Here is a 25667-nt window from a genome sequence, read left to right on the forward strand (position 1 = left end):
GACTGTCTTGAAGAGCATTTTTGGACATCATGGTTTCAGTTATTTGAGGATAGCAGTTGTACTTTGAAAGTGCCTCGCTAGCTTATAAATTCTCAGAATGATGTTGATCCTAGCCCAGTGACTGTTCTTACCACAAGTGTTGTCCATCTGCTGTTGAGAGTGCAGTTGTGAGTCTTCAACTGTACTGACCTCAAAGCGCCTTCACGATCCTACACTGAGGACTGAAATCTGAAGTCCGCAGGGAAGTTTGGTGAATTTGGTCACTTACTTTCTTCAAGGATAATAAAGTTGTGTTTTCCATAAGGATATATTTATAACTAGTGAGCGGAAACTGAATCCAGTCCCAGTTTTAATGCTTTTCCAATTCAAACGTGTTATGCATGTATGTGTCTCTTTCTAACCCTTCGAGCTTCTCTCTGTGTACGATTTAGGGTTACATTCCGAAAAGCAAATGGGAGATGGACACTTCTGAGGCAAAGCTAGGTGGGTATTTCCTTTTTCCTGTTTTTATATGTGATACCTGATGGTAATGGTCATAGAGCTTTTCACTGCACGAGGAGTAAGGGCCAGAAACTTCTGCTTAAAGCAAGATTTTGGCCAACCCACATCCTTCAGTCATTTCACCAGCTTTTGCCTTAACTACTTATATCTATGACAGATTAAAGAATATTTTCTACAAAAAAAATGCTTTTGGTATCATTGGAAGTTTTTAGGATAATTAGAAATACTTAATAAGCATAATAGCATACTGTCACTTCTAACATTCGTTCTTTTAGTATTTATTAGAAATGTGTCCCTCACATTTCTTTTTTAAAAGAAAAATTTATCTGTAACCCACAGTTGAGCTTGTTTGTGAGTACTTTAGTAATAACTTTAATAACTATTTGGTTTTTAAAAACTAACTAAAAAGAAAACACTTTGCGTAATAAATCTGAGTTCCTGTGTTAAGGAAGTACATACAGAATTTGGGTATTCAAGGAGACTCCCCTTAAATTCTCCTTCAGGCTGTCTTTACTGCTGTGTTACAAGGTAAACCTTTTAAAATAATTGCTTAAATCAAACATTTGAGTTGCTTGATTTAGTCAGGTAAAAAAAATTATTAAATGGATTCCTTCAGTATTTTAGGGTGATATTGTAAGGTAGTGAGTTTATTGTTGTTAATTTTTTTACTTCATTTAAAGAGACTAATTTAACATGTCAACTAAGATGCGTCAATAAAAATGTAAGGAAGGATGCCAGGCCTTCTGATTATGAAGGCCTTGCTGATTAGGAAAACACACTTGTGTTTTCTTCCTGGTGTATTGTTATCTAAACCAAGCAACCACCTAAACATCCTAGACGTGCAGTTAGTCTGGCTGCCTGGCCGGCAGTCCTGCTGCTTAGCTTTTGTGTTTTATATCAAAGGTTACATTGGTGTACACACGTGCATGGGTCATGTCTTGCATTGTGCCCAAGCTCTTGTGTTAGGAATTGTTGCTTTTCTCTAGTTTGTATATTAAAAGATAAGTTCACAGACTCTACTATAAATGTGTTATGGGAATAGGTGTTTGCTATAAAGTCTAAAAACGTTTTAGCGTGTGTCAAATGAAAATTGTGGTTTATTAACATATTCATCTATGAGTCTTTCTTGAGAGAAATCTCAATAACAGTCAGCTGTCTCTTTCACGTACCAAAGCCACTTATTTGCTTAAATGCAGTTAAATATTTAAGAAAATAATAACTACAATTCTTAAAATGGCTACTTCTTTAAAAAGGGTGGTATTTTAGTTTTGCTTGTTTTGAATTAGGTTAGCCCTGTTTGAAGTTCTGTACTTTTAAAGTAACCCATGAGACTATAAGATTACTTGTTTCTGTTAGTGCTTTATTGGTTAGTTCTTGTGGCAAAGAACAATCATAAAAATAAGCGAATTGTCAGAATGGTACATATTTTAACAAATATTCTTCCAGGGGCTTGTGTAATATGAGATTTGGGATTGTGATTTAAAAAAAAAAATGCTATCCTATTTTCTATTTTCCTTTCTAATTTTAGAGGGGGAAAAGAAAATGGCATATAACCATGATAACTGTTCAAGAAAAATGTTATTAATATTTGTATTCATTTCTGGGAAATATGATTTGTCTTTTATTTCTCAGAAATTGTCTTACACAACCTGTCAATTTTGAAGATATTACACAATAAATTGCCGAAATGGATTTGTCATAAATACTTTCAGTAATGGCACTAATGATCTAGTGATAAATCTAGAAAAGGGGAAGCTTTAATTAGTTTTAAAAAGAGTGACAATGATGTTTTCTATAATGACCTAGCATCTGGCACTGCTGGATTATTTTGAGAGCTAATCCAGTCTTGGAAGAAGGAAAATTGACTATAAGATTTATCAAAGTGTTTACTTTGAGATTGGGCCAGTTGAAAATTCTCTCCTAACTCATGAAGATCATCTGAGAATTAGCCTATTTGTGTTGCCTTTTGTATCAAATTGAATGTTTGGTTACCAGGTAGGGATTACTTCCTGAGTACTGTGCCAGCGATCCTAAATTTCTTTTAGCAATGTAATTATGCTGAGGTGGGAACACGCTTCAGCTTTACCTGTGTGACATATTAGCTGAGAGAGCTGAAACTTGGAGCTGAAGAGTTCTGATCTTAATGAGTCTTCCAGTAAGAAAATACTCTGTGCTCTTTCAAGCAGATTGTCAGAATTCTTTGAAGAATCTTGACTTGCGCTTAATATAAAGGTTAGCCTGTGTCTGTTAAATCGGAAGCAGCATCAATTTCAAACAGTTCAGAACTGGCCTGAGCTGTCCCTAGCATGGCATGATTGACAGCTGCCTGAGTTGCACTCAACTGCTCTTTCCTAACTGGGAGATAGACATGGTAATGCACAAGTTGGGTTTTACACATATCTGCTGGGATTTAGTACTGAAGCTACTTCAGTCCCAGTGATGTGAGCTTAGTTTCTCTACCTGTAAGACCTAGAGTATTGGAGGCTGTTACCATCCTAACAGGCCTCTCCAAATAAAGTGCTCTGCTCTTGTCATCACCTCTGAGTTGAGTCATATTCTAGCCTTCTACTCATCAGACAGATGGAATCATCTTTTCACAGTTCAGATATAATTGTCATTTTTGTGCGTGGTTTTTTGTGTTGTTTTTTTTTTTTTGTAATTGTCATTTCTGTCAACACATAACTCTTCTATGTTCACTTGGAAAAGTTTTCAAATACTATTTACATTTAGAAAGTGACAGATGCATCTGTGGAGTTCTCCTGCTGTGCTGTAGTAATATACAGTGTTTTCTTAAAACTTCATCTTTTGCGACCCAGGCTTCTAATGTGTGAATGGATTGGACAACAGTCTTTCTTCTGTAGCCAACACCCAGATAGATGCCTCTTCCCTTACTTTATACCATCTGAGTGTTTGGGATCCTGGTATTTGTTGGACGAGGTGTTCAGCCTTTCTTTCATACTCAAATGAAACTTGAAACGTGAATGCACAATACAATCGCAAACCAGAGTGCTCTGACTAGAAATGCAAGCTCTGGGGCTTCAAGGTGCAGATACCCAACACCTGGTCTGTGCCTCTGGCCGTTACCTAGAGATCAGGGAAGTACAGTCTTCCACCCTGCCTTTCTGTTTTTCTGCCTGGCCGTGCTCTGGTGTTAGAACTGAAATGTGAAACCTTCCCTTCAGAGTATGTTCATGCAAAGTCGATTGTACTGAGTTTGGAAATCCTTAAGGTCATTTGATAAGCGTACTAGAGCTTCTCACTCTTCTTGTAACGCTGCACATTGTTGAACTAAGATCAGCCTTATTGCTTATGGGGTGCCATGGGTTATCTGATACCGTGTTCTGTGTTCCTATGTAGTCAGGGATCCTACACAATGTGGACTGTTAGTGGAACCATTTAGTACAGCATTTAGTCAACAGAAGAGTAGAAGATTGGTTCTGTGGAGCCCATGGGGGAAATTTTGTTGATACAAGAAGATACAATTTTCTTGAGTTTTATAAACTATTGTCGTTTTTACATTACTGATTTTTCAGTGATTATTGCTTTTGTGAGGGAAAGGTATGGGAACTAAAAACTTTGCCAGCTATGCAAAATCTTTATGACTTTTTAAAGTTTGTGTACAGTTAGTTGTGTATAGAGTTTGTATATCTAAAAGCAAAACTCCCTGCCCCACCCCCCGAGTGCCCTGCACATCCTGCGCGTTCCCCTTCCCTGCGCCCCTCCCCCCGCCACTGCTTCCACTGCATGCCCCATGTAGAATTCTCTCCAACTTGGTGATAAACATTCCTCATCCTTTATGGAGCTGAATGTTCGGTATGTGTGTCTGAAACAGTTAAGCCTTCCTTTATTAAAAGCCTACTGTAACAGTAGTGTGTTCAGATAACTTCAGGGGGTAAACATTGCTTCATTGAAACTCAAATGTATATAGCTCATAATATTCCACTTCTGTATTCAGAATCAATATCAACCAATAAAAAGAGACAACACATTCTCATTGTGTGTTATTTAAGACACCTAATCTCATATCTCATAATTTCTGAATGTGCTGCTTATTTGATAATAGTAAGCTATTGGGAGGCCAAGTCCTTTCAATTTTATGGTTCAGAAAGAAATACCAGATCTGGTTACTTGGGCTGACTTACCAGCTTTTAGCATGGTAAGTCAGCAGTGCTGTACAATATATAGCCATCAAAGTGCAAGAGTGGTCATCAGTACTTTACATTATGCCAAAAGAATGAACGAACGGGGTTGTAGTCGTCTTACTCATAAAGATTAACTCATGTGTGCTCTCAGGCAAAATCATAATTAAACACATCCTTAAACATGATTATGTTACTGTCTTCCTGCTGTCTGATTTTCATCGGACACATCATACATCATTGTAGATCAACTGGGTGGGATTAACATTGTGCTAAAGAAAAAAGCAATAATTGTTTTTAAAAGAGGCCTGTTTTTCTTTCTTTCAGAGCATGATAGCTGAAGTCTGATTTTTTTTCTGAGGGTAGGAACCTAGGAGAGGATCTTTTCTTGTCTTGCCCTTATTTATTACTAAAAACATCAAAATATAATATAATGACTACCAGTTCAAACACCAAACAGATGGTGGGAATCACACAAAATTATGATGCTTTTTTAGCCAAGAAGATAACTTGAATCTTAAAATGATGCTGCATTGAAATATGTGGATATACCTTCTGGAAACAATCCATCCCTCCTTTTCCTTTGTGTGTCGTGTGCAAATTCACACACTCTTAATGCTGTGGCTCTGTGTTTGTCCCTCAGACAAGTTGGATGGCTTGAGGACTGGTACTAAAAGGAAACGAGACTGGGAGGCAATCGCCAGCAGAATGGAGGACTACCTTCAGCTCCCTGATGACTACGAAACTCGCGCTTCTGAACCTGGGAAGAAGAGGGTAGGAGGCTTTGGTCATTAAAAGGTTGGGGATGAGGGCTGGGGATGTAGCTCAGTGACAGAACATTTGCATAGCATACACAAGGCCCTGGGTTCAATCCCTAGTACCCTAGAAAACAAAGCAACAATAAAAAGCCCCTTAAAAAAAAAAAGTTGGGGATGGAGAAATGGCTGTCCACAAAGGGTTTGTCATGCAAATATAAGGACCCAGTTTAGTCTCTAGCTCCCAGTAAAAACAAAAAGCACTATAATTATAGACATTCCTACTCTGTTCAACACAGATGAGTCAACTCTTAAGAGCTTATTTATTTGTATTTTATTGGCATGATTGTTAACCTACATCTGTGTTGTATGTAACATGTGCATGCCTGGTGCCTGCAGAGGCTAGAAGGAACATCATATCACCTAAATCTGGAGTTAGAGATGGGTATAAGGTGCCATATACTTGACAGACTAAATCAAGGCCTTCACGTGTGCTTAAGTCCTGAGTCTTCTCTCTAGGCCCTCTGTATTTCTTTTAAATTAATTTCCTTAGTGCTTGAATAGAAGATAATATTTTAGTATGAGAGAATAAAAAATGTTAGTAGATTATTTTTACGGGCGGTATTGTTTCAAAGGATCTATACTTTAAAGCTCATTGCTATACTGCAGATGAGTGGGGTATGCTGGCACACCTGTCACTAAAAAGGCAGAAACAGGTGAATTTCTGTGAGTTCAAGGCCAACCTAGTCTACATATGAGTTCCAGATTAGCTCTGTATTGGGAAACAAAAAGTTCAAATACTGAAAATATAGTGTAAATCCACTCTTGTCTATATAGTTTGAGGAGACGGGGAAGGGAAATCCCAATAATGGCCTAAACCTATGTCTAGACACAGGTAAGGACTTCGACATAGAATTGGCTCAAGCTAGGTGTGGTGATGTGCCCAGAAACCTTAGCACCTTGGAAATAAATAAAGGTAGGAAGATTGTCTATGACTTGAGGCCAGCCTGGGCTGCAGAGTAAGACCCAGTGTCACAAACCAAAACAGGTTGAACAGTAGGAGTGGCTCTGCTTGGGAAGTGACTTGGGAGTTACAGTTCTGGTGACAGGGAATAATTTGAAATGGTAAATATTTTTCTTTAATTTTTGCTGAAATTACTATGACTATCTTCAAAAAGTGGTTCTGTAGAGTTGGCCATACTAGAAATTACCTAAACGACAAGGCTCTAACATGTAATTTGTGCTGGTGATGTTACACAGAGTTTGAGCACTTGCATTTTTTCACACATCAACTAGAAAGGACAGTCTCAAGAGGCAGTATTTAATACAACTTCAAAGGTTTAGAAAGTGATTGATCTTCAAGAAGTTTTACTTTTCCTAAAAATATTTAACTAGTAATGGATGAAACACATGTAGTCAAACCTTTTGAGTGTGGGTCAAGTTTTCCTGTACACTGGTTTTTTTTTTTTTTACAGTTAAAGGCAACCTCCCCATCAAAAAATGATATGACATTGTAAAACTCAAAAGTACCTTTAGAAAAATTGGACATACTGGTTTTTCTAGACATAGTTTCTCTGTGTAGCCTGGCTGTCCTGGAACTCTAGGACATCTGCAACACCATACCCAGCAATTTAAAAAAAAAAAACATAGTAAGTTATGCTAATTCAGTGTTCTATTTTTTTACACGTGCCACTGTGTGCGTGCGTGCATGTGTGCAGGTGATTAGGCTTTCACCCATTGACTCAGTTAGGGTTTCTTTTGCTAGAATAAAATGCCCTAAACAAAATTAACTTGAGGAAAAGGCAGGGACTCCCCTAGAATGCTTAGCTCACACTCCAGTCACTGACTAAGGTCAGAGCAGGAACCTGGAGACAGGAAGTAATGCAGAAATTATGGAGGGAGCTGTTTCCTGGCTCTCCATGCTCAGTCTGCATTCGTGCACAACTCTGGACCTGCCCAAGGTAACATCACTTTCATATGGTCTAGCTCCACCCACATCAGTCATAATAAAGAACAGCTTCACAGACTGCCCGTAGACCAACCTGGTAGGGTTCATTTTCTCAGTCCAGGTTCCCTCTTTCCAAATGATTCTAGTTCTGTCAAGCTGGCAAAACAACAAAAAACTAGCCAGCACCAAAATCGGTGTTTTCTTTTAAAATAATAATAAATAAAAATTGACTTTCTGTTTCAGAGTCTATAAACTTTAGATTTAGGGTTGGGTTCCTAATACCACGTGGAGACTGACAACTGTCTCAATTCCAGTTCTAGGGAATCTCATGCCCTCTTGTGGCATGGGACACTGCACACGTGAGTTGCGCATACAGGCTCATCACTGGTACACAGTATAGGAAGCAAATCTTTAAAAGACGAAGTAGCCGAATACAGTTACGTGGTATACTTAACTGTTGAGGATACTCTGCATTTAAATTTACTGTGAGCTGAATTAACTTTTTCTTCATTCAGTGGTCACTGGGTGTCTGCCCATCCTTCCTTTATCACTCTCAGCACTAGTAATAGTTCAGTATTGTGTGTTGACCCTAAGTGGAACCAAGAGTATAAGTATGTATAAGTTACTCCTAGGCATACTTTTTGGCTATAAAGCGCAGTAATAAGACTTACCTAGCATGTACAAATTAAAGATTCCCACCAGTATATCTGAAAAGTGTATAGTTTACTTTTCGTTCTGTCCTGTAAAACCTGACGAGACAGCTTCTGTGTTGGAGCGTGCTATTTGGTACAGCTGGAATCTATGTTCCCAGATCAGAAGTCAGGTAGGTGTGGTGGCCTGCCTGTAATCCAAGTTTATTATAGAGGATGACACCAAAGATCACCTGCTGGCCTCCATATTGACATATGTTTTGCACCAGTGCACATGTGTACATGTACAACCAAAGTAGAAATAAAAATATCAAGTGTTGCCCAATTCTCCCTAATGTTGCTTTGTCTTCCCTCTGACCAGATGTTAGAAGCCTAGGCATTTCATTTTCAGTCTTCCAGATGTTAAAAAGGAAAGTCCGGGGGCTGGAGAGATGGCTCAGAGGTTAAGAGCACTGACTGCTCTTCCAGAGGTCCTGAGTTCAGTTCCCAGCAACCACATGGTGGCTCACAACTATCTGTAATGAGATCTGATTCCTGTTTTCGGTGTGTCTGCAGATAGCTACAATGTACTTACATAAAATATATAAATAAATAAACAAACAAACCTAAAAAAAAAAAAGGAAAGTTGGTGTACCTTAAAGCAGTAATGCATTTCCATAGCCAGTGTAAAGAGCATAGAATTTCAGTGCTCTATATTTGGAATTTAAAATATAGTCTATGCTTTGGTACTATATGTGCAGTACAAGTAACAAGATCATAATCTCTCAAATTTTTTGCTCTTAAAGAATGAAATACATGCATGTGTTTTAACTATAAATCCACCTTTAAAAAAGACCAATAGGAAATACTCCTGAACCCATATATCTCCTGTTGAAACCTTACCATATACTAACATTTGAAGTAGTGGTTTCTGTAGTTTAATGAATGAAAATAACACTACTGATTCTTTCAGTTCATAAAGTGTGTTCATGCTGTGTGCATGATGTGTGCTGCCCACTAAACCTTGTTACGACATGGGCACATTGACCCACCTGACATGAGGGGAAAAAAAGAAAATAACACGACTAGCCCCCTGGTTTTTTTCCCCCCTCTGATTAAATTTCAAGCAATAGCTATTGTACAGAAATAAAGCTTTGTCCTTGATCTAAGTCCATATATAGATATGTTTCCATTTATAGAAACATAGTCAACATGTAATATGAAAATTCAAAAGTAGGTATATCAGCTTCCAGACAAGCCTAGAGAGTAATGGTTGATTACAGAGGGAAAGTGGGGAAGGATGTCTGGACCGACACTTAAGCAGACAGGGCTCAGAGCTGTAAAATGAGAACTAGAAACAAGTGTTTTGCTTATATTAGAAATGCCTTTGGCTGGGGCTGGGGATTTAGCTCAGTGGTAGAGCGCTTACCTAGGAAGCGCAAGGCCCTGGGTTCGGTCCCCAGCTCCGAAAAAAAGAACCCCCCCACAAAAAAAAAAAAAACACTAAAAAAAAAAAAAGAAATGCCTTTGGCGCTGGCCAGAGATGCCATGGAGCTGATAGGGTATGTCAAGAGACCTTCAGTGGTAGGACCTTGTCTTATAATTAGGGGAAAGTTTGAAACAGGTAAGAGTCACAACTGTGTATTTTAAAGTCATGATGGCGGAGAGTGGAAAGTTTTTTGATTTGTGATTTTTAAGTCTGTTAATCTACTCAAATAATAACAGATTATCCAGAGAGGTTACCTTTGGGTTCCCACCTCCTACAACCTAGTCCAATGCCTTTTCTCTTCAGGTGAGATGGGCAGACCTGGAAGAAAAGAAGGACGCAGACAGGAAAAGGGCCATAGGTTTTGTGGTCGGGCAGACTGACTGGGAGAAGATCACAGATGAGAGCGGCCACCTGGCTGAGAGAGCCCTCAACCGGACCAAATACATATGAGCCTTGGTTTGAATGGAGTCACTCCTCTAAGGTAAGGGCGCCCGGCCATAGAAATAGCTTGTCGTGCGTTACTTCAAGGTACTGAGGACAGATGCTTTACTAAATATGGTCTTTTCTAGTTGTAAACAAGTAAGTATGTGCTGATTCTAACATTTGCAATGCGGAATATTAGGAAAAAAACAGTTGTTTGTAAGCCAGCTTACTTGTAAAGAGCGTAAGGAAAGCTTGGGTTCTGGGTTCTTGGGGAAGATGGAGTCATGCTAACTAGGATAGATGCTGAAGTCTGCTAAGTCTTCTGTGCACCCTATCCTGAACTGACCCCGTTCTCTTTTCTTTGCAGCTGATTCGATTTGAGGTGACCTGAAGCCAAGACCTCCTGAAGCTTCTTTGTCAGGAAGCTTCTTGTGTCTCCACGTTTCAATCTTGTTTTACCACTTTCATTTTTAAAAGTTCTCCAGTGTCCCCAAGAAAATTTAGAATCTTGCTCTACCCAAGCAAGACACTGTTAATATTTTTTTTAACTGATCTGGGGAGGGAGGGTCAGCTTAAGTGCTGAAGTCAGGTGTGGATCCACAGGACTCCCAACAAGATTCCCTCCTCTGCACCTGTCACAGACTATCATCATTGCTTGGTGGCCGTTTTGTTTTTTACTGTATGTAACTAGTAGCTGATTGTACTTGGATTAAAAACAATAAACTTTCACTATAAAGCCAATGAGATTCATAGGCTGTACAGCATGGGCCCTTTTCTCTTCTTTTCTCAAATGTATTTGTATTGTTAATTAAGTGCAGTATGTCCTTGCTGAACACTCTCAAACCTCTTTACTATTGAACATTAGCACAGCTGTTTGGTACACATTGTAACAACTCAATGATTTCAAAGTGTTCAGTGATAACCAAAGCATTCAACTTTATAGATGAATTTCTTTTTGTGTCTAAGTCTTTTTTTTTTAAGATTTATTTATGTATTATATGTGAGTACACTGTAGCTGTTTCAGATGCAGCAGGAGAGGGCATCGGATCTCATTACAGATGGCTGTGAGCCACCATGTGGTGTGCCTAAGTCTTCAAGTCTTTAACTAACAGAGATCAAGTCTAAATATCCATTCCTTGGGGCATACCTCTCCCTCTCTCTCTCTCTCTCTCTCTCTCTCTCTTTCTCTCTCTCTCTCTCTCTCCCCCCCCTCTCTCTGTTTCTCTCTCTTTCCCTTTTTAGGAGGGGTAAATAAGGTGTTGCCTCTTTATTCTTCCTCTTTTTTTCCTCTTTGTACTACTTTATGTTTGACCCCACCCCCTTTAACTGGTTTTGAATATAGGTGAACAGAACGAATCCGTTCCATAGAACTCAAGTTGTTGCCTTACTTTGAACTTGAGTCATTGCTTTCTCAGTCAGGACATGGTGAAGGAGTATGGAAAGCCCACAGCCCTCTGGCAAGCAGCCTTTGAGCCTACCAGTTTTTCAGGCTCTTGCCAGATGGCCTTCTGCACAAACTTTAATCTCCTATGGATAGTCCCACTCAGAACCGAGAAGCAGAGCTTACACTCTTACCAGACAGCACTGTTCCTTACACTGTAGAGAGGACATGCTTTCACCAGTCTTCCAGCCAAAGTTGCTCTCTGTCATGAAGATAGACGTGAACGCCTTTCCTCAAACACCAGTTCTTGGTGGCAAGCCAGCTCAGCAACTTGGCAACGTGTTGACAGAAGACCTCCGCATTGTGTCATGGATGCAGATCTTCTAGTTTTTTGACCTACATTAAATACTGTGCTTGGAGCTATATTTCTTAACAGTTCAGGAGTGTCACTTTGGGTTCAGTAATGGCCTTCTCAGACTGAAGGCATTAATGGAAACCCCAACATCTTCCTGTACTTTTCCCTGAACTTCTAATTGTTTAAGAAATGACTAGGTTCATTAACAAGTTAATATTAAAGGTATAATTTGCTTCATTAAATGATTTCCATTGTTTGTAATGTTTAATAAGCTATTTTGGTGGCTAAAGCCTGTAACATATTTCTGCATTTTGATTCTTCTCAGCTGCCTTTCTTATATTGGTGGATGTTACATGGCAAGATAGCCAAATAGAATTGTTTGTACAGACTCATTTAACAATGTTAGAGCTTCCCCTTTTCTCACTAAAGTAAGACTTGGAAAGTTGTTTTCCTGCTTGAGAAGAAAGGAAGGCCCCTTTGTTCTTCAGTCACCGTTAAAACCTTTCTTTAGCATTTGAAACCCGAGAGATAGTGGTGGTTACCCAGGAATCACAGGTCTCAGCAGCGGCAGCCATGACTTTTGCCAGTTTTCAGAAAGTAGTTAGAAGAGCCATAGGAATGAAGAAGAATCTGCCTGCTCTCAGAAGTGGGTATAGCAGATAACCTCCATCTAAAGAGAGTCAGAAAAAGGAACCAGGAAGCAGTAAGGAAGATAACCAGTTAATACTTGATTCTGCTAGGCCAGTAGGAAACTGTTAAGAAATCCTCATTTTTATTTTCAAAACCAACAGACTAGAAAATCCAATGTATCTTGGGAAAATTTGGGCTGGGTAAACACTTTGTAGTAAGTCAAATCTTGTAAGTTATAATGCCAAACCTAGAGTCCGTGGGTTTGCTGGTCTTTGTAGCTTTATTAATGTTGTCTTTCTTATTTCAGAAAGCAACTGGGCATTCTTTTGCATTTTTATTTAAATCATATTAGTTGTGGTTTCTTTTATCTGGCTGGATTTACTTCTCTTATGGCAGAAAGAGCAAGTCAAAGCAGATACCACCCCTTCCAGAGTCCTGACTACACATTTTAAATTGAACTAAGAGTTTTCCACTTGGGTTTCCTTGGTTTGGGGCCACTTGGAGTTCACGTTAAATGTTTTGTCCTGGTAACTGCACGCCGAACATATTTGTTATGGGCATCTGGGGCCTGGCTCAACTGCTAGGTCTGTAAAAGCAAGTTCTTAGATACAACAGACTGGATATAGGTTTTAGAATTCTAATTGAAGTGTTTAGGCAAGCCAAAAACGGAGAATGATTCCTTGTTTTGTGTTGATTGTCATACAAACTTTCTCTCTCAGAATCTATGTGACTCTTACCTTTCTGAACACCAGTTTCATCTGTAGAGACGAAAATGCAATTATAAACACTGCTGACCTAATGTGGCTCGTAGTAGAACATACCTCAGAGTTATTATTGGGATAATAAACTCAGCTGCTATCATAGGACCAGCCACAAAGTAAAAGTTAAAAGTCAGTAGTGCCTGGCAGTGGTGGTACAAACCTTTAATCCCAGGCAGAGGCAAGTAGATCCCTGGGGACAGTTTACACAAAGAAACATTGTCTTGAAAAACAAAACAAAAAGCAAATCAATAATAAGTGACTTGACTTATTCTTGCATGCTTTTGAAACTTACTTTCTGACCGTCGCCGTATATAGTCAGCTGCTGTAGATTGAGCTGAGCCGTAGGAACCAGTGCAGGATGTGAGGAGGTGGAAGGATGACCATTTCAAAGCATTTGGAGGAAGCTGGTGACCCATCTTCAGGACCAGCATGGAGGCTTGAGAGGCTCAAGAGCAAAGCAGGAGCCATGACAGAATGGAGTCAGACCATAGGCATGAACACAGCGTAACATGAAAAAACCGTGGTGCCTAGGAGTATGTCTCATGTTCATGTGGTATAAATTTGGAACCAACCAAACATGTCTATAAAGTCACTGCCATCTGTCCCCTCAGCTTCCTACTGCAACTATAGCCAACATTAAAAATGTCTTGGGCTGGGTTGGGGATTTAGCTCAGCGGTAGAGCGCTTGCCTAGCAAGCGCAAGGCCCTGGCTTTGGTCCCCAGCTCTGAAAAAAAGAAAAAAAAAGTCTTGGGCTTTTTAGGAAAGTTTTGCAGGTTTGCTAAGCATTCACGGCGTCAGTGGTCTCTGTGAACTACTTTGTATTCCTTTTAAGAGTGAGGTTTAGTGGCCATTCAAATCACACATACAATATTTCTGTTATCTCTATCTAGTTTTCCAAAGTTATCTTATTATAAAGGGTATTTTCTGAAAACTTTTATAAGTGGTTTCAACTATGTCGCTATTTTTTGTGGCATTGAGCATATGATACAGATGTTATGCAGGTCTCACTTGCTGGTTTGAGAAGTCACCCCTGTGGCCTCTTGCACATTTCTGATTCTAGACAGCCACCTGCTTTCCACGTGCATAATCTTGTCACTTAAAGAATGTTATACATGTGAAAGACATTACAGCATCCTTTGGGATTGGCGTCACTGTTTGCCGTTGGCATAGTTCCTTTGAGACCTTTTCAAACTGTCGTGTATATCAGTTATTCCCTTCCATTGCTGACCAGCATTAGATCCCATCCTCTAGTGGCTCTATCATACAACATCATTATGAAAATTGCCCAGGTCTCAATTATTGGACATTCCCGTTGTCTTTTGCCGCTCTAAATTGTGAATTTCCTATGCACTCAATCTGCCTTCTTACACCTAGCTAATTTCTAGCAATGGAGGAACTATACCGATGGCTTCCTTTGCACAGACGTCCTCACTCAGTGCAAGCACAGTGCAGTGGTAGACTGCTATCAAGAGACCATGACTGTAATGAGGTGACAACGACAGACTTGCTTTCCTAGAAGACCCTTCAGGATTGTGACAAAGCAATGAGGACCAGAATGGCCAGAGACTCATGGCTCCCTGATCCATACATGACTTGGGAGTTGAGACCCCAGGTACTATCCATGGGACCTGGATGTTTATGTGCACCAGTACCTCAAGGCGTGAACCGATGTCAGTTCTGCAGTCCGTTGCTTCAAGTGTGAAAGTCAAAGATCCTGGTGCCCTGCAGTGATGGATGCCCTCTGGATGCTAACAGCACTTTGCATTTGGAATTCCACAGGGAACCTGGGAACTTAATGCTTTATGGTGTAGGTAAAGCTTAACTTTGAGTCTTCCACTTACGAAATTTGAATGACCTGCCAGATATCCACAACCTTGTTTTTAATAGTAAATCATAGAGGGTAATAAAAAAATCTTCCTTGAGGAATAGGAACAGTCCATTCCATTGCCATTTAAAACCCCACTCAGGTCTACTATTTTGCTGATGTCTACTTCCCAGTTAGGAATGATATTGTGAAGGATTCTCTTTGTCCCTCCCTCCCTCCCTCCCTCCCTTCTCTCTCTCTCTTCTTAGTGCCTTCATGACTCCATGAGGAAGACATGGAGCCTCCGAGGGATCAACAACGCCTCTCTCCCCTTCCTCAAGAATCAGCAGAATACTTTGGGTCCCTTTATGTGGTTGCCAGAATTGTTGCAAGATTACCACAAATTAAAGACTTGGGTTGTTTGTTTGTTTGTTTTTTAGTTGTTGTGGCAGACCTGGGCACAGGTCTCATTCCATAAAATTGGTTGAGTGCCTCTCCCGCTTATTTCTTTCGAAGTGTGTAGCTCTAGACAGTAGCTCGTATGTTTGCAGAGAGAATAACCAGTGGGATGCTCCTTGTGTACCTGCAGGAATCACATTCATGTGGAATTGACAGGTGACACTGGAGCAGAGGTTGCTCACTGTAGTGTTTGGATAGCATAGCAGGTCTGGTCAGAAGAGGTCAGCACTTTATAACCAGTGAAACTGGCGGTGGGCAGATTTGAATCTTGGCTTGCCCGATTTTCTAGATTTTCTCAAACACTATCTGGGCATAGTGAGCGGCCCATGCTGTAACCTCAGCACTTAGGAGGTGGAGTCAGAAAGACCAGGAGCCCAAAGTCAGCCTTGGGTGTATAGACAGCCTTGATTATGTAATAATCCCCGTGTGTACAGTGAATCTTAAGCACATTCCCGCCCCACCTTCATGTCCTCTCCTTTGTTGTTGCTGGGTTGCTGGCTGGCTGCCTGATGGGATAGCGTTGGGTGGTCTTGGTTTGATCTTGTGCAGGTAACCCTAGCAGCCGTGAGTTCATGGGTTCATGGGCTATGTGTTGAGAAGACAGCATCCCACAGCCTTCTGACCCATCCAGCTCTTACCTCTGTCCACCCCTCTTCCACAGTGTTTCTTGGGGTGGAGTGAGTGTAAGCACTCAATCCCCATTTATTTGACTTTAGATTATTATTTTTTTCTTTTTTTCGGAGCTGGGGACTGAACCCAGCGCTCTACCACTGAGCTAAATCCCCAGCCCCCTAGATTATTTTTTATCATGAGAATTTCAGTATTTTAACAAGAACTTTGTTTTGGAAGGTGGGTTGTAAGTGGCTTAGCTACCTGCCTCATCCAACTCAAGGGCCACCACTTTGAAACACTCGACATTTAATAGATTAGAAAGACCTTTGGGCTCATGCTAGTCACGCACACCCCCACCCCACCTCCTTTTATTTTTAGTTTTAGTTTTTATTAAAACATGAGCTAAACAAAGGGACTTCACTAACTTCCTACAGTGAGTGAAGGGCTGGAGTTTGGGTTTCCTGGTCTACAACTCATTGCTTCTGTTTTCTTTTGCAATTCCTTCATGAGGGTTTTTAAAAAATCTTGGGATGGTAAATTCTAAACTATTATGTGTCTAAACTATATGAACCTGAAAATACATGCTGTAAGTTTCTCTGTGAGGAGCAATGCCATCTATTTAAAACATTTTCCTGAATTCTCTCAATTGCAGGGAAGGGAGCTGTACACCCAGGATCGCCCATAAACAATTGTGGTCTGCTTGATATGCCTTTTTCTTTTTCCTCACAATTTAAAAATTAATAATCTTAAATGTTGTTATGGTACAAAAAACAATGGAGTTTTCTCTCAGGGTAGGAAAATCATGATTTTTTTTTTATTCTCTCTCTCTCTCTCTCTCTCTCTCTCTCTCTCTCTCTCTCTCTCTCTCTGCGTGCATGTGTGCATGCATTATTTTTTTGTTTTTCAGGACAGGGTTTCTCTGTAGCTCTGGCTGTCCTCAAACTTGCTCTGTAGACCAGGCTGGTGTCAAACTCATAGAGATCCACCTGTCTCTGCCTCCCAAGTGCTGAGATTAAAGGCATGCACCACCACTGGCTGGTAGTGGCCTATTTCTTTAGCTCTAGTAATTAGCATCTTATCTACTTCAATTTGTAATTCCCCATTAAGCACCTTATTAAGGACAAGCTCATTCACTTCAGATGGAGGTCTGTTAGCAACCTGGTTCCCAGCACTAGCTCAGCCTCCTTCAAGCTTCCTGCAGGAACACTGTCAGTTCCCTTTTTTTTTTTTTTTTTTTTTTTTTTCCCAGAGCTGGGGACCGAACCCAGGGCCTTGCGCTTGCTAGACAAACACTCTACCACTGAGCTAAATCCCCAACCCCTCTGTGTTCCCTTTATCAGTTCACGAGTTCCCTCCTCCCTGAAGCTGATCTTCATCTTGACCCTCCTCCGAGCTCTCGTGTATTTGTCCTACTGTCTTTCTTGGTTTGCCTTTATAAGTTGAGTGGCCAGGCACTTGTGTTTCACATCCCCTCTGAGTCCTGAGAACAAACTCTTAGAAGGTAAGAACTTTTACTCCTCTGTCCTGGTATTGGCCTCAGATCTGGTCTCAATTCTTTATAGTTGCTCAGCCTTGGTACCTGGAGAATTTAAATACGATATTAATCCATGTAGGTCAACATATGTGCCATTTACACAACCAGGCTTTGTTTGCCATTTTACTGTCTTGTGTGTCTTGCTGCTGATAGCGTAGCCATTCACATGTGAATCAGGCATCATGAATTCCAGTGTCTTCAGAGCAGAGAAAGACAATGGAAGTAAGGGGCTTGACTGGTACAACAGGATAGTTCTCAAGTTAGTCATCCAGGAATATTCTCATGGAAGAATGCCCTTCCCCAGCCTTGATACAGTACATAGACTGCCTGCCTTTTCTCAACTGGGGACAGTTACAAATGCAAGTATTGTCTTCTGACTGGGAGGAAAAGCATCACCTGAAGTACAGTGATCCATGGCGGTTGGGAGGGAAGAGAGCACGGTGGTACTGGGCTGCTACAAAGCGCGAGACCGTGGCATAGTGATTGCCTTCAGGAAAAGTACCAGCATTCCCAGAAAGAGAATTGGAAAGACAGATTTTTATGTGAAGTAGTGTTTACAAAATATACAGAGACTACTAAAAGCTACAAACTACCTGCCATAATCTTAGGGTTTCTGATCAGTACCTCGAGGGGTGGTGATAATTCTGAAAGGCATCATTTGGAAAGGTTATGTGATAAAACTGCGTATATGAATGTATGATCACTCTGATCTGATCTTTTGGAAAGGGAGTCGTTTTCCCTGAGCAAGGCAGTAGAGTACACGCACAGTGAATTTGCAATGGGCTTACCCTTAACCAATTGCCAAAGATTGAAGCAAGCCGTTTACACGTCCTCCAGCAGTGTGCCACAGAAAAAGGCGCTGGTGAGCATGCCCTTGGGCCCGGTGGAGCGCCGAGCGGCTGTGCTGAGTTGGTGAACCTGACCAGAATATGTGCTGGAAACGTTTTCTGTTTCCACTGGAGAAAGACGGTGTCATTAGAGGTGGTTTCTAGTGCCTGTCACCATCAAGGTAGGTATAATTTGATGTTTCTAGAGGGTTGGGCATTATCTCTTTTTTTTTTTTTTTATTAACTTGAGTATTTCTTATTTACATTTCGAATGTTATTCCCTTTCCCGGTTTCTGGGCAAACATCCCCCTAATCCCTCCCCTTCCCCTTCTTTATGGGTGTTCCCCTCCCAAACCCCCCCATTGCCGCCCTCCCCCCAACAGTCTAGTTCACTGGGGGTTCAGTCTTAGCAGGACCCAGGGCTTCCCCTTCCACTGGTGCTCTTACTAGGATATTCATTGCTACCTATGAGGTCAGAGCCCAGGGTCAGTCCATGTATAGTCTTTAGGTAGTGGCTTAGTCCCTGGAAGCTCTAGTTGCTTGGCATTGTTGTTCATAAGGGGTCTCGAGCCCCTATCTCTCATTTTTTAAATTGATGTATTTATTCCAAGCACAACATATGAATTTATTTCCATTATTAAGGTTAAATATTACAGCAGAAACTTATCGGCACTCACACCCCCCTTTAGGAAGTATTTAGTGATGCCACCGAAGGTTGGTTTCCAAATGTTCTTGTTTGTACAAATGCATAGGAACATGAAATATACAGCCTTGTTTCATCCGAGGTGGCCCTTACCCGTGCTGTGTGCTCACTGTCTTGGATGCACATAGATTCCTGTGTGTGCATTCATGTTCGTTGTTTGCCTGGTTTTGGAGAGAGGATCTATCACTGTAGTCCTGGCTGTCCTTGAACTCACTGCGTAGACCAGGCTGGCCTCAGACTCAAAGATGCTGCCTGCCTCTGCCTTCCTTTCAGGATTAAAGGTAAAGGTGTGTGCCACCGCACACGCACGCACGCACACGCACACACACACAGTTTCCCCCTGGTGAGTTGCTGCCCTGTTCTTGCACTTCGTGTCCTTGCGAATGTTCCTTATGTGCGTTTGTTCTAATTTTCCCAGTGAAAGTAGAGAAGACTAAATCCTGGGCATGGGAATAATTTCTCTCTTCTTCCTAGTAATTACTGTGTTTTAGAAACAGAAAATTAACAATGTTTGAAGAACTTTTTGAGTGGATTTTTTTACCACACAGTGACACCTTTTTTTTTTTTTTTTTTTTTTGTCCCATTAGCTTAGAACACCCTTGTTTAAAATAATGCATTACTGTTTTGGATAACAACATTTGTTGTTATTTTTACTATTATGGGAGGGGGTAGAGGTCACCGGACAACCTTCCATGGATCCTGGAGTCAAAGTGAGACCCTCAGACTTGGCAACAGCACCTTGTTCACCGAGTTATCTCACTGCCCGGTACTCTGGCTGTTTTGGAATGCCGGTTTGGGTCTGAAGCCATGGCTCGGCATGTAAAAGTGTGTAGTGCTCTTGCAGAGGGCCTGGGTTGAGTTCTTAGCTTCCTATAGCTACAGCTGCAGGGGACGCAGCGCCTTCTGGGCTTCTTCAGGCACTGCACTCACGCACAAGCCCACACTTACAGATACACATAATTTAAAAGTAAAAATACAGTTGAGTATGGTGATGTGTACCCCGTTAGTCTAGCACTCAGTTCCCTGAGTTCAGGGTATGCCTGATATTCATGAGTTCCAGGACTTATCTTAAAAGAAAAAGTCAGTTTTATGATGCTCTTATTTAAATCTAAGGCTTAATACATGTTTGGAATTAATATAAGTAAGCAGAATATGTTCTAGTTCAAAATTAAGTTTTTAAAATAGGCGTCGAATGGTTTTAAAGGGGGTTCACCTCTAGGATCTTTCTACTTCATGTAGTGAATTCTGGAACACAGCATGGGAACTGTTCATTTATTAGTTAGACATGAAACTTTTTTTATTCTGAGATAAAAGATTTTTTGTGTAGCTCTGGCTGTCCAGGAACTCACTGAAGACCAGGCTGACCTCGAACTTACAGAGACCCACCTGCCTCTGCCTCTGCCTCTGCCTCCGCCTCCCTAGTGCTGGAATTAAAGGCTTGTGCCACCACTGCCCAGCTCACTGGGCAGCTTTTGTTAAGAGAACATGCCCTGAGAATTTTCTCTCTACCAGTCTTGGTGTGTTAGTTGGGAAGTTGCTAATAAGCAGTTTGGGGGAATCTGCTGCTTCTGTTTCCCTAGTGGGTGTTTCCCTTCTGCTTCCCCAGAGGCCACTGTCAGTCTGTAGGGGTGGTTCTTATTGATGAAATTCAATGCCTAGGCCAGTGAATTCTCAACCTTCCTAATGCTGAACACAGTTACCCATGTAGTGGTGATCTCCAGCCATAAAGTTATTCTCATTGCTACTTCCTAACTGTAGTTCTGATACTGTTAAGAATCTTAAGTATCTGATATGCAGGATGGTCTTAGAAGATCCCTGTGACTCCCCCATATATGTCCAGGTCTACTGCAGGGGTTATGATCCTTGGTCTTGGTGGTCAACCTGACTGGACACAAAATCACCGAGGGGACTCATCTTTGGGCAGACATGCGAGAAATTATCTAGATTAAGGTTAGCATCTGTGAATGTCTATGAAGGTCCATCTTAGTTTGGACTGCACCAATCTCTGGGCAGGAATTGTTCAATGGAGACAGAGCTGAGAATTAGCATCCATCGCTCTCTGCTCCGGTCGTGGATGAGCTATGTCCTGCTGCGTTGGCTTTAGTGATGACAGACGATACCCTTCAACTGTGAGCCCGAATAAATCCTTTCTTTCATTGCCTTTGTGAAGGTGTGTATTACCAGTTACTAATGTAGGTCACAGAAGCTCTCTGTACTAGTGCCTGTGACTTACTGTATATCTGATGGAGAATATTGTGAGAAATACCATGTTTGCTATACTGTAAGCTTTTCCCTAAGCATTAGTCTAAAGACAGTTAGAAACTGCAGAGGATTTGCAGAGGGTGTTAGCTCTCCGTGATGGGGTGTGTGCGTAGTACACATGATGCCCTGGCTTCAGCTGCTGAAACCCCTCTCAAAAACAAAACAAAACAAAACAAAACAAAAAACAAACAGGAATGGGGGAGAGAAGTAGAGAGTGCTTTTCAAATGTGAATGGACATCACTCAGCCTGGTAGAGTGCCCACTATCTCCAAGGCATCACGGAAATCTTTACAGTTCTCACCTTCTCAGTGCTGAGAAGGGTGAACTCACCTCAAAAGGGTTGGGGACTAGAGTGGATAATTATGAAAAATCAGACTATAGATAGCTGATAGATAGATAGATAGATAGATAGATAGATAGATAGATAGATAGATAGATGATGGGTGGATAGATAGATGATGGATGGATGGATAGATAGATGATGGATAGATAGATAGATGATGGGTGGATAGATAGATGATGGATGGATGGATAGATGATGGATAGATAGATAGATAGATAGATAGATAGATAGATAGATAGATAGATAGATAGGTAGGTAGATAGACAGATAGGAACTACTGAGAACTGCTCAGGAAACCAGTGAAATTTCAGGTAGTTAGATTCTACTTATTTTTAAGATAAGATCTCGTATAGCCCAAGCTAGTCTGGAACTTGCCACACTGGTCTCCAATTTGCTATGTAGCCAAGAGTAACCATGAATTTATAACCCCACTACCTCCTACATGCTTGGATTTCCAGCTGTGTGCCACCACACTAGCTTTATGAGGTGCTGGGCCCAGGGCCTTGTACATGCTGGACAAGCACTCTCCAACTGAACTACATCCTCATCCCTGAGACTATTTTAAAATAGACCTCCAAGATGGCCTTTGTGGTGCACACCTTTAGTCCCAGCACTTGGAAGGCATCCAGAGCAGCAGGGCTACACCTAGTAAGACCGATTCTGGAAAAAAGGATGTCCATCATGGAGCCGGGATGTAGACCTTTATTAAAGAATATTCTTTTATCTCTGTCCTTTCTTTGATGAAAAATGAATGTGATTCAAGTACTTATATGCCTCGAAGGAGCCTTTGGGTTTGTACTGTTTGAGTCTGGCCAAAGTTGTGAAGTAAAGGTTGTCATGCCAGGCAGGGTGGTGTGTGCCTGGAACTCCTGCGCCGGAGAGGTGGAAGGATCCCTGGATATTTAAGGCCAGCTTGCTTTATACAGCTCAGTCTAGGCAGTTGGGGTTACTAAAGTTCCCTAATGTATCTATCTGTGCTACAGAATGCCAGAGAACTGGCTGCTTTTGGTAGGGAATTGAGCACACCCCACAGCCTATGACTACAGCATTATGCAGTACTTGGCCCGCCCGACTCTGACGATGTCTGACTGGGGAGAGACCAGCACCCACATATACCTTAATGGAAAAATGACCAGACCTTTGGCAGTGTTGTGACTGCTGAAAGAACATAACTGGCTCAGCTCACGCTCACAGGAAGTTCCCAACACTGACAAAACATACTTGGTAGAAACAGAAAACGGGAATAAGACAGAATTCTTCAGCTGGCAGAGCATACATATTTATACATTCTTCTGTGTCGAGCTCAGTGGTTAGAGAATGCTTCCTGGCAAGGCTGCAGTACACAAATGTTTTCAATTTGAGTTAGCACATTTTTTTCCATCTAATTAGCGTTCAGGATAAAGTCCACAGCCCTGGAAATGACTTGGTTCAAGTTTGTAAGACATAGGCTAATGACACTCAGGTTGAGACAGGGGACAGTCGTTTGGACCTGTAGAGATGTTTCCTGCAAAAGTCTTCATAGCTGTGTCACATTGCTCTGGAGAGGTGTTTTGTTTCCAAACAACTGATGCCCTTGCCCAGGCTACTCAGTGCTTGTGAATGTTCAAAACTTAAGTTTGGCAAATTCCTTGGGTTTGATGAAGGGAGAGCCTTGTGAGCACAGTAATAAATGAGAGTGGTGCTTGTATATCATTAGGTACATTAAGGGCATTTAAAATAAGAGTTGCCCTGGGTGTGGTGCATACAGCTCTAATCCCAGCACTCTGGAGGCAGAGACGGGCAGATCTCTGGGGATTTGAGGATAGCCTGTTTGACATATTCCCAGGATGCCCAGGGATACACAGACCCTGTCTCAAAATTCTTAGCTGTGAGTGGAGTTCAGTGACGGAACATGCACTCAGCAAGAGGTTCAACATCCAGTAAAACAGACACCGGAAAACCTCAAGTAGTGTATGGAGATTGGAATTGCTTAAGTATGTGTTGTTTCTTCTCTCCACTATTTGAACAGAAGATTCAGAGGAAAGGCCTTGTTCATATTGGTGTAGTCTGACATATCTAGCAGTAGCCACAGCCACGACCCATCAAGTCCTGAAGGCAGAGGAGCTCGATGTGAAAATCGTTCTGGGCTGAGGGCAGGGAGGGGAGCTATTGCAGGCACAGTTGCACTCACTTAGCACTGGGAATCCTGAAGGCTACTCCATCCTGCTCTCCTCCAGCAGTGTTACCGGCTTGGTTCTGACTGGAAGACACAGTTGTTCCAGTTTATGTGTGCCTTGCCTGGTGCTCAGAGTCTGTCACAATTGTGTCGGACCCATGGGGGGAATATGAATGTCATTTGCTCATCCGTGCGAGTTCAATCATAGACTGTAATCATTTCAAAGTAGGAAAATCTCCATTTTTGCCTTTGTCCCAGCCCTGCCATTCATGGAATGTGAGGCCCTACAAAGTGTATGCTAGCCTGTTTCCTCCACAGGTTACACAAGGTGGATCAGATGGTCTCCAGGGCCCCTTCTGGCCTCCTCATCATGAAGTTCCATTTTTATTTATATATATTTTGTGCGTATAGGCAGTTGGGGCATCAGCACATAGGTCAAGTAGGATGTAGAACTGTCAGCTGACACAGTGTGCCAGCAGACAGATGCAAGCAACAGCGGTGGATGGTGACGCACTCCAGAGTGCAAACCTGGTCGAATGGCAGTGCCACTCTGTGGGTGTCCTGTTGGTATGGATTTTCCCTGAGTTACAGCATGAGTCCAGCATACACAGTCATTGCTTCCTCCACAGTCCTGACCGATTCTGTATCCTGGCATAAGGATCAATGAGGTACCCACACTTCAAATTTTCTTGGGGTTTTTGGGGGTTTTTTTAAATTTATTTATTCATTTATTATATATAAGTACACTGTAGCTGTCTTCAGATACACCAGAAGAGGAAATCGGATCTCTTTACAGATGGTTGTGAGCCACCATGTGGTTGCTGGGAATTGAACTCAGGACTTCTGGAAGAGCAGTTGGGTGCTCTTAACCGCTGAGCCATCTCTCCAGCCCCGGGTTTTTGGTTTTTTGAGACAGTGTTTCTCAGTGTTGCCTTGGCTGTCCTGGAACTCACTCTGTAGACCAGGCTGGCCTCCAACTCACAGAGATCCACCTGCCTCTGCCTCTCTAGTGCAGGGATTAAAGCTGTTTACCACCACCACTTGGCTATAAGCCTCCTTCCAGAGTTATAGAAATACCAGGAGATTATCAGTGTTGCAGCTCTTAATGACTTTAAGTCTTCTGATCCCAAATGTGTGTTCCTTTCCCAAAGGACTGCGAACACACTGATAGGCTTAGTTGATGCACTGTGGTTATCTGATGATTCTGGACAAGAAAACGAGTATTCAAAATGGCAGTTGTACCTACTCAAGTTCCTCTTGTGCTCTCTTATGTGACTACAGCTAAACTGCCATTTATGACAAATCTTGGGCCATCCTGGGCCTGTCTACTCATTTTGTTTGATGTTTGTTTTTGTAGCGAAGACTGTCTGTCCTTAAGTTCCTGATCCTCCTGCCTCCACCTCCCATCTTGGAATCAAAGGCCTGTGCTATCATACTTGACCTCATTTTGTTGGATCTTAACTTGGAAACAGTCCTTGGGAATAGCTGGAAGATTTGAGTATCTCCGGGATGTCACTGTCCAGTTTTGAAATAATTTTGTAAATGGGTTTCTTCCAGGAAGGATCTGAATCTTTCCCTGTGGAGACAGCCCTGAAGAACTCCTGTAATGTCAAGGTGGCAATTTGCAAGAAGCATTCTGGGACCTGCAGCCCCAAAGACACCCCCAGGAAAAGGAAGAAATGAGGCTAGAAGTGCTGGCACTGTGGAGAGCCCTGACGCTGCCTGACGCTGTTCAGAGTATCCTGCTCTGCTGCCCTGGGTTCTGCAGCCCAAGACTGTCCTGTCATCTAGAGAAACACAGACCTTACATGACCTTCCGGGGAGTGTCTTGGGCACAAGTATGAGGACTTGTTGGTTCCACCAAGTGGGTATTTTTTAATGACTCCGTGGGAAATTCAAGGTTTGAGCTTTCTTTCCCTTAGACCTGCTGTGAGAAAGGCTGCCCTCAAGCTTATG

At 41.7% G+C, this 25667-nt stretch overlaps 2 protein-coding genes and 1 pseudogene across 8 annotated transcripts in view; 2 read left to right on the top strand and 1 right to left on the bottom strand.

The window, feature by feature from the left end:
- Ylpm1 (YLP motif containing 1) overlaps positions 1–10648 on the top strand; it is a 76208-nt gene extending 65560 nt beyond the window's left edge. For 3 of the 5 annotated variants that reach the window (XM_039112041.2, XM_039112043.2, XM_039112044.2), the window contains 4 exons: positions 432–483; positions 5284–5414; positions 9765–9942; positions 10252–10645. In XM_039112041.2, coding sequence (XP_038967969.1) covers positions 432–483; positions 5284–5414; positions 9765–9911 — 330 coding nt within the window. In that variant the 3' untranslated portion in view covers positions 9912–9942; positions 10252–10645. Of the gene's footprint in view, positions 1–431; positions 484–5283; positions 5415–9764; positions 9943–10251 lie in introns of those variants that run through there. The other 2 variants (NM_001271258.1, XR_010052072.1) reach the window with 2 other exon arrangements.
- Positions 8936–9030, top strand: LOC120093483 (small nucleolar RNA U13; annotated as a pseudogene).
- A 10495-nt stretch (positions 10649–21143) lies between the features above and the next one.
- The window catches only part of Prox2 (prospero homeobox 2), a 29611-nt gene continuing 25087 nt past the window's right edge, over positions 21144–25667 (bottom strand). The window contains exons 6-7 of one of the 3 annotated variants that reach the window (NM_001191771.2): positions 25153–25354; positions 23526–24291 (exon numbers count right to left, since the gene is read on the bottom strand). In NM_001191771.2, the coding sequence (NP_001178700.1) occupies positions 25169–25354 (186 nt within the window). In that variant the 3' untranslated portion in view covers positions 23526–24291; positions 25153–25168. Of the gene's footprint in view, positions 25355–25667 lie in introns of all 3 variants that reach the window. The other 2 variants (XM_063261940.1, NM_001412323.1) reach the window with 2 other exon arrangements.

The sequence above is a fragment of the Rattus norvegicus genome, chromosome 6 (genome assembly GCF_036323735.1).
Source record: "Rattus norvegicus strain BN/NHsdMcwi chromosome 6, GRCr8, whole genome shotgun sequence".
Lineage (NCBI taxonomy): Eukaryota > Metazoa > Chordata > Mammalia > Rodentia > Muridae > Rattus > Rattus norvegicus.